Source organism: Cebus imitator, unplaced genomic scaffold (genome assembly GCF_001604975.1).
Source record: "Cebus imitator isolate Cc_AM_T3 unplaced genomic scaffold, Cebus_imitator-1.0 Scaffold6, whole genome shotgun sequence".
NCBI classification, from domain to species: Eukaryota; Metazoa; Chordata; class Mammalia; order Primates; family Cebidae; genus Cebus; species Cebus imitator.
In genome coordinates, this window is record NW_016107321.1 from 13,361,300 (window position 1) to 13,370,636 (window position 9,337).

Consider the following 9,337-nt stretch of genomic DNA (forward strand, 5'->3'; position numbering starts at 1 on the left):
AAAGAAAAGAAAATTTGTAGCACCTGCATCTCCCCTTGCTTGCGCTCTCTTGCTTCTGCCATGTAAGCTGCCTGCTCTCCCTTCACCTTCCACCATGACTGTAAGTTTCTAGAAGCCTCCCCAGAAGCCAAGCACATGCCAGCATTATGCTACCCTGTACAGCCTGCAGAACCGTGAGCCCATTAGGCCTCTTTTCTTTATAAATTACCCAGTCTGGGGTATTTCTTTATAGCAATGAGAGAATGGACTAATAATGAGAGCAAGAGAGATTGCAGGAAGAAAAGGCTAGTAAAACAGAAGTCACAGTCTTTTGCAACCTAATCACACAAATGACATCCCATCATTTTTGCTGTGCTCTCTTTGTTAAAAGCAAGTTAGGGCCAGGTACAGTGGCTCATGCCTGTAACCCTAGCGCTTTGGGAGGCTGAGATGGGAGGATCACTTGAGGCCAGGAGTTTGAGACCAGCCTGGTCAGCATAGTGATACCCCATCTCTTAAAAAAAAAAAAAATTTTTTTTAAAGCAAGTTATGGAAGTTATGGCTAGGCACAGTGGCTCACGCCTGTAATCCTAGCACTTTGGGAGGCCAAGGTGGGTGGATTACCTGAGGTTAGGAGAACAGCCTGGCTAACATGGTAAAACCCTGTTTCTACTAAAAATACAAAATTAACTGGGCATAGTGGTGGATGCCTGTAATCCCAGCCATTTAGGAGGCTGAGGCAGAAAAACTGCTTAAACCCTGGGGGAGCAGAGGTTGCAGTGAGCCGAGATCGTGCCACTTCACTCCAGCCTGGGTGAAACAGTGAAACTCCCATCACAAAAAGAAAAAAAAGCAAGTTACTAGGTCCAGCCTACTCTTGAGGGCAGTGGATTACACACAAGTGAACACCAGGAGGTAGGGAGTCTTTGGTTGTCATCTTAGAAATCTGCCTGCCACAGTGGTTTTGAAAAAGGAGAACATTCTAGAATTGTACTTTATGACCACTGACCCACATGGTCCTCATACTACCAATTACTTTAATAGTTAGTTGACAGGTGCAGGTCATAAAGATGGTGGAACCATTGTTGATCTCATTGTGTTCTGAATTTAGCAAGCCAAATGCCACTGCTCTTGGCTTGGACAAGAACATTAATGCCAAAATTAATGTTCTGATCTTTGACCCTGGTGGCATTTTTTATCTGTCCATCCTCAGTGTTCAAGATGGAATTACTGAAATCATGTCTACAACTAAGGATGCCCACCTGAGTGAAGGATGCCTTGACAACTAAGTGGTCAGCTGCTTCATGGCTAAGATCAACAGCAGGTATAGAAAGGACACCCGGGAGAACAAGCAGGCTGCCCAGGCCCCTTCTGCCTCTACTGAATGTACTCTTCATTCTGGTATCGAGGCCAGTTTGAGATTGAGTCTCCCCGTGACGGGTTCACATCTATACCTCTGTGCACATGAGCAGCTGGAAAAATCTAAAGCCACCCCAGTCCCTGTGGAGAAAGCCATAAGCAATGTCAGCTGAACACATTGTCAGTCCTTCATGGGTGGCTCTATATCCCTAAGATTTAAAATCTCTTGTAAGGCCAGACATGGTGGCTCATGCCAATAATCCCAGCACTTTGGGAGGCCAATGTGGGCAGATCACTTGAGGCCAGGAGTTCAAGACCAGCCTGGCCAACATGGTGAAACCCCATCTCTACTAAAAATACAAAAATTAGCTGGGCGTGGTGGCACATCCCTGTAATCCCAGCTACGTGAGGGGCTGAGGCATGAGAATCACTTGAACATGGTAGGTGAGAGTTGCAGTGAGCTGAGATTGCACCACTGCACTCCTGCCTGGGCAACAGAGTGAGACTTATCTCCCAAAAGATAATTAATAAATAGATAAAGTCTCCTATAAGAAGAACAAAAACTGAATTTATTTACAGGCAGCATGATCTTGTATGTGGAAGACCCTAAAGAATCTACGAGGAAGCTACCAGAACAAGTGAGTTTATCAAGGTTTCAAGATCAATATATACAAAACAGTTGCCTTTCTTTATACTACCAATACACAATTGGAAATTGAAATTTTAAAAATACTGTTTATAATAGCACCCGAACCTTGAATTAGGTTCGAATTGAGTGATCCAACTATTCCAGAAAAATATTAATCAATTGGAGTAATCTGAACCAGCTAATGGTTCTTTATTTCATTCCTCAGTCTCACTCTGGGACATCTTTGTTAGTGTTAAGTCTTCTGCATGAGTTATGAAGCATACCTAAAAGGTCTCAAACTACATTTCTCAAGAGAGTTTTCTCAGCATCCCGAAGGCAGTTCAGACTTATTGGATTATGTGAAGGTTATTAAGAAGAGCTTGAAAGAGTTAGACTCAGCATCGTGCTGGCATTATACATAATACAAAAGAAAAATAATTGGTCCTGCCCTTCAGCCAGCTTTACAGTTTTCCAAGAAAACAGATGGAACAAAGAAAGAGCGATGGTAGTGCTAGGAGAAAGTTGGTCCTTGTTTCCCCCCGCGAAAGACGAAAGAAAGAGTCGAGAAAATGGGTGAGGAGGCATAAGACATGGTAAAAAGTTGAGGGCAGAGGTCTGGAGGCAGAGGGCAGTTCCACAAGCGTTATGGGACAGAAACTAGTTGGCAGTGGATCCCTCGCTCCATTTTCTCACATCGGTGTCCCCAAAGTCCTGTCATCAAGGCATCTCTCCCGATGCCACCTACTCCATGAGCACTCGTCTGTTGTCATGACTTCTAGTCCCACCTTCTCCTGGTGACTTTCAAATGTCTCTCTCTAATCCCAGTCTCTCGTTTGCCTTCCAAATGTTTCCAGTTGCCTCCCCAATCTCGCACATCTTCCTCATTTACATTATCTCATAGCATCCTTTTGAAAATTTTGTGTGTACCTTTTCCACTAGAATTTAAGCCCCATGAGATCAGAGACCATGATTATTTTCTTGCCAGTTCTTGGCAAAGTCCTCACATATAGTATGTCCTCAAAAATATTTGCAGAATTAGTCAATGATTATGATTGCAGAATGAAACTCACGGTATTCCCCCCATGAAAATGTTAAACCTTTTCTGTTCTCTATTGCAGCTCATAGAAGGACCTGCTAGCCTCACCTATTTAGTCATTCAACTAGAAACTTAAAAGTCATCTGGGTGTCCTTTTTCTCCTTCACCCTCCATATCCACTTAAACATTCTTTATTTTCCTCTAAGTATCATGGATTCATTAGCAAATATTTATTGAAAGCCTATGTGTGAGGCCCTGGGCTGGTGAAACAGAGGCATACCATGTGACCCCTGCCTTTGGCACCTATTAATGTTCATCCCTACAGCCCCTCACCTTCCTTTCCCACCTGGACTTGTCTAATTCCTTCTTCACTCTGTCTCCAGACTTTTTTCCAGTCTCTGCACCCTTTGACTGGAAGGCAGAGAGATACGTCTATTTCACCATTCTGTCTTCTCTGCCCAGCACAGTACAGTAAATGTTATACTTCCAGATTGAACAGAGGCCTCCCGATTACCTGCAGAATGAAGTTCAGATATTCTAGCATGACATGCTAATTGCTGCTGTAGCAACTTTCACAAACCTAGTGGCTTACAGAAACTGTTCTGTAGGTGGCATGGCCTAAAGTTAAGGTGTGATGCCCCTTTGGAGACTGGATGGAATCAATTTCCTCACCTTTTCCAGTGGCTGGAGACCACCTACATTCCTTGTTCATGGCCCCTTCCTCCATCTAGCAAAGGCCAGTGGAATCCTCATATTGTATCATTCTGAACCCATTTCCATTTTTAAGGACCCCTGTGATTACATTGGGCTTTCCCACATAATCTACTATTATCTCCCCATCTTAAGATCAGCTAATAATACTTAACTGACAGGGGAGATACCATGATCACGAAGGTGGTTTTCCCAGGGCGAGGCTTATCCATTGCACTCCAGATATGCTGACCCCTATGATTTCCCGTTTTCTATATTAAATTTTTTTTAAAAAAAAGATCAGCTAATTAATAACCTTAATTTCTTATATAATCTTAATTCTCCTTTACCACATTATATTCACAGATTCCAAGAAGTAGGACATAAGTATCTCTGGGGTGTGGTACACAGTACCTCTCACAATCTGATACATACTTACTTTTTTTTTTTTTTTTTTTTGACACAGAGTTTCCCTCTTGGCACCCAGGCTGGAGTGCAATGGCGTGGTCTTGGCTCACTGCAACCACCGCCTCCCAGGTTCAAGCAATTCTCCTGCCTCATCCTCCCAAGTAGCTGAGATTATAGGCACCTGCCACCACACCCGGCTAATGTTTGCATTTTTAGTAGAGATAGGGTTTCACCATGTTGGCCAGGTTGGTCTTGAACTCCTGACAGGTGATCCACCTGCCTTGGCCTCTCAAAGTGTTTGGATTACAGGTGTGAACCACTGCCCCCGGCTAACTTACCTTCTTTTTTTTTTTTTTTTTTTTTTTAGTTGGGGTCTGCTCTTGTTCTCCAGGCTGGAGTGCAATGGCGCGATCTCGGCTCACCGCAACCTCCGCCTCCTGGGTTCAGGCAATTCTCCTGCCTCAGCCTCCTGAGTAGCTAGGNCTGGGTTCAGGCAATTCTCCTGCCTCAGCCTCCTGAGTAGCTAGGATTACAGGCACGTGCCACCATGCCCAGCTAATTTTTTGTATTTTTAGTAGAGACAGGGTTTCACCATGTTGACCAGGTTGGTCTCGATCTCTTGACCTCGTGATCCACCCGCCTCGGCCTCCCAAAGTGCTGGGATTACAGGTTTGAGCCACCGCGCCCGGCCTTAACTTACCTTCTTAACCTTACTTCCAAGCACTTCTAGGTTGACCACAATCTAGCTATGCTTGTCTCTGTGCTGTTTCCTATGCTTGAAATGCTTCCTTCATGCCCCCATCCCCCCACATCCCGCCCACCTTTTCTTCGTGTCTGCTGCCTTTTAAAGCCTAATTCGGACGGGTGCCATGGCTCATGCCTATAATCCCCGCACTTTGGGAGGCTGAGGTGGGCAGATCGTGAGGTCAGAAGAGCAAGACCATCCTGGCTAACATGGTGAAACCCCATCTCTACTAAAAATATAAAAAATTAGCCAGGCGTGGTGGCACGCACCTGTCCCAGCTACCCAGGAGGCTGAGGCAGGAGAACTGCTTGAACCCGGGAGGCAAGTGTTGCAGTGAGCCAAGATTGCACCACTGCGCTCCAGCCTGGACAACAGTGCAAGACTCCATCTCAAAAAAAAAAAAAAAAAAAAAAAAGCCTAATTCACATTGCCTACCACTGTGAAGCCTCTCCTGTTTTTTTTTTTCTTTGTTCCCTTATCTGCAAGCACGGAGCATACAGGCCTCTATACTTAAATGAAATAGAAACCATACCGTAGTGGTAGGAACTCTTGCTTGCACATTTCAGTGTGTTGTCAGATGCATGGGTTAAGTGAGGTAAGTTGTTAGACTTAATAGGACACTTGGCATGTTTAGGAGAGCTGTGGTAATAGAAACAAACTCTAAGGAGTAAGTTGGGTAATGATGAGGTAGAGGAGAAAGAAAATGTTGCCTGTTCTTTGCCTAAATTGAAAGAAAAGGGAAGAGGGCTCAATCAGTTTGAAGAGAAAAGCAAGCTTAAAGATGAACATTAAAGACCAAGATCAAGCAGCCAATGTAGACATATTAAGAAAGGGCAAGAGGAAAAGAAAAGAGGAAGGGGAAAGGAAGGAAGAGGAAAGAGGCATGCTTTAAACATTTATACAGATTAGAAACTACAGGGTGACTATAGATCTGGAAATAGGGGCAAATGCTGATGAGTATGGTTCAGTGAGTTAACCCTGTGGTTCCCTAAGGCAGGTTTTTGTTTGTTTGTTTGTTTTTTGGAGACAGAATCTCACTTTTGTCACCCAGGCTGGAGTGCAGTGATGCAATCTTGGCTCACTGCAGTGTTAATCTCCTGAGCTCAAGCGATCCTCCCAACTGAGCACCCCCCAACCCAAGTAACTGGGACTTACAGGCATGTGCCACCATGCCTGGCTAATTTTTTTGTAGAGACACGTCTGTTGCACAGGCTGGTCTCAAACTCCTGAGCTCAAGTGATCCTCCTGCCTCAGCCTCTCAAAGTGCTGGGAGTACAGGCATAAGCCACCGAGCTCCGCCTAGTAAGGCAGTTTAATGCTATGTGCAAAAGTCATAACATGGTGAACTAACACATTCCAATCAACCCCTGAACACGTACCTGTGATTCGTGTCTTAATGTTCACTGACCAAACCTGAAACTTCAGCATACCCCATGAAACAAACTATTTTAAGTATGCTTCCAGGATTTCCAATTTCCAGAAGCAAGTGATTAATATAGAGGTATTAGGTAGGTAATGACAGTTGTCACATCCAAGTTTTGAATTCAGGAACTTTATTTTCTTTTAATCCCCACAGCCAGCTCGTCTTGAGGCATCACAATTTAAAACTGTTGCAGTTCAGTTAAAACCAATGCCATCTAGTGGTGTGTGCGCAGCAAGTCAAATGTCAAGCATAGGTTTTGTAGTAGAAATTATCTTTAGGTCTTGCTAAAAAATAATTAAGTTTCAAGTTTGCCTTTTTATATTGCTAAAAAGGGCAGCTACTAGGACTCAAAGACTGTATTTTTAGTTCTTCCATCAAAATCTTACAAAGAGCTTCAGGATGCAATTTTTTTTTTTTTTTTTTGGATACAGTTTCACTCTTGTTACCCAGGCTGGAGTGCAATGGGGCGATGTCGGCTCACCGCAACCTCCGCCTCCTGGGTTCAGGCAATTCTCCTGCCTCAGCCTCCTGAGTAGCTAGGATTACAGGCACGTGCCACCATGCCCAGCTANGATACAGTTTCACTCTTGTTACCCAGGCTGGAGTGCAATGGGGCAATGTCAGCTGATTGCAACTTCCGCCTCCTGGGTTCAAGCAATTCTCATGCCTCAGCCTCTGGAGTAGCTGGGACTACAGGCATAAGCCACCATGCCCAGCTAATTTTTCTATTTTTAGTAGAGACAGGGTTTCACCATGTTGACCAGGATGGTCTCGATCTCTTGACCTCATGATCCACCCGCCTTGGCCTCCTAAAGTGCTGGGATTATAGACGTGAGCCACCGCGCCCGGTGCAAAGTATTTTTTGCAGTTAAATCTGTGCATTACAAAATGTCTCTGGATGGATTCACAAGAAACTGATAATGTTTCTGCCTGCCTTTGGGGAGAGGACTGAGGAGCAAGATTTTTTCACTGTACAGCTATAGAATTCTTATGTATATGACAGTATTAAATTGTTTAAGTATAAATACATGTTACTAAAATTTTTCTTACACAGGTCATGAACGAAAAACTTCAACACTGCATGGAACTAACAGATCTAATGCGGAATCACCTGAATGAGAAGAGGGCACTCCGCTTGGAGTGGATGATTGTCATCCTCATTACCATAGAGGTAAGATGGAAATGCTGTGTACCGTAATGTTACATACTCTTTTCACAAATACAGGGGCTATGCTAGTAAGATAGTTTGAGATAGAAAATTATTAGCAGGAAAGAGGCTTTGTTACCATTACTAATTTGAAGTTTCAAATTTGCAAATGCATTGATAGTAAATTTTGAAAAGGTTCCACTTTTAAAAACTTTAGAGTAGACCTCAAGGTTCTACATTTTTAAAGACAGCATTTGGAAAAAGTTCTAGTTGTAAATTTATAATATACTGCCCAACATCAAATCAAACACCTGTGCCTCCCATTCACAGCCTGCCATGTGAGAAACTCAAGTATTTACCTTATCAGGAGCTTTTCTCATTGGAAGTCATTGTAGTTTGTACCCACAATTTGCCTGTCATGAAATTAGTAATTCTCACTTTTTATCCTAAGGTAATGTTTGAGCTGGGACGAGTACTTTTCTGATCAAGTGAAACCAAAGTGTCACTGCAAGAGATGAATTCAAGTTCTACAATCAAAAAATAAATGTTTGGCCAGGTGCAGTAGCTCATGCCTGTAATCCCAGCACTTTGGGAGGACGAGGCAGTTGGATCATTTTAAGTCAGTTCAAGACAAGCCTGGCCAACATGGTGAAACCCCATCTCTACTAAAAAATACAAAAAAAATTAGGCACACCTGTGACCTTAACTACTCAGGAGGCTGAGGCAGAAAAATCTCTTGAACCCGGGAGGAAGAGGTTGGAGTGAGTTGAGATCATGCCACTGCACTCCAGCCTGGGCGACAGAGTGAGACTCAGTCTCAAAAGTAAAAAATAAAATAAATAAATGTTCACTACTAGTTGATCGCTTATTTAATAAGTATTTTTTTAATCAAGAAATTGTTTCAGCCCCCAATATATTGTGTGAATAAAGTATAAAGAATCCCGTGTTTGCTTCTTCATCACTGACAATTCAAAAAGGAAAATATCACAGTTAAGAACGTTGGAAAACCTTAGCATCTAGAAATCTTGGTTAATCTTGGCAGATACCTCTTAAAACAAAGGGCTTAGATTATAGACCACAACTTAACCTATCCCCAGGGAATGCTATCATGGCCCTGGCTAAGAGAACCACACAGGAACTCAAGTGTTGACATCAATATATACAGTAACAAGACAGGCTTCTGATGGCAGAAATGAATCTTAAAGACCTATTTTAGATGGATGATTTGAGTATGGCTGTTCACTGGCACCTTTTCTTTTGTTAATCAATACTTTGTCCCTTCACCAAGTCAGTCACAATATTCTTCCCACAGACGTTTGTTTCACACGTATTTTGGGGAAATTTAAAAAAACAAGCACAAAGATTCTAAACATCTATGTATTTACCTCCTTGTGTTGACATTTTTCTTAAAATCAACTCTTTATCTACATTGCCTTATTTTTATGCATAACCCCTCATGCCCCACTATAGTCCTCGCCCAACTTTTCACGCATATCCTTTCGTTTTGCAACTCACTTAACTGCTACACAGTGTTACACCGAGAATACATTCATCTGTACTAACTGATGGACACATGTATTTGCAGTAACAGTGCTAAGATAAACATCTGGTATCCTCCAGCAAGAGTTCTTCAGTAGCTGTCTTCCATTTGAAGTACCTGTATGCCAAGGGTACCCAAAAAAACTCTCCAAGGAGAATATAGATTTGCTTTCTAGGATGGGCACAGTGCCTCACGCCTGTAATCCCAGCACTTTGGGAGGCCAGGGTGGGAGCACTGCTTGAGCCCACTGACACACAAAGTAATTTTTTAAAAACTGCTTTCTAGATCAAGTTCCTCCTGATTTTCATAAAATCCACATACTTGGTACACACCTGCAGTGTATCCTGTTCTTCCCATCTTCCCTTATCACACTTAAACAAGA

General features: G+C 43.0%; 1 protein-coding gene and 1 non-coding gene across 6 annotated transcripts in view; both read left to right on the top strand.

Moving 5' to 3' along the window:
• The window catches only part of RMND1 (required for meiotic nuclear division 1 homolog), a 45,364-nt gene extending 37,099 nt beyond the window's left edge, over positions 1-8,265 (top strand). For all 5 annotated transcript variants that reach the window (XM_017539076.2, XM_017539115.2, XM_037742206.1 and 2 more), the window contains 2 exons: positions 7,323-7,439; positions 7,867-8,265. In XM_017539076.2, the coding sequence (XP_017394565.1) occupies positions 7,323-7,439; positions 7,867-7,899 (150 nt within the window). In that variant the 3' untranslated portion in view covers positions 7,900-8,265. The remainder of the gene's footprint in view (positions 1-7,322; positions 7,440-7,866) is intronic.
• Positions 3,860-4,019, top strand: LOC119472809. Its single transcript, XR_005201990.1, has one exon. It is a non-coding gene; the product is annotated as a U1 spliceosomal RNA (small nuclear RNA).
• Positions 8,266-9,337: the final 1,072 nt, after the last annotated feature.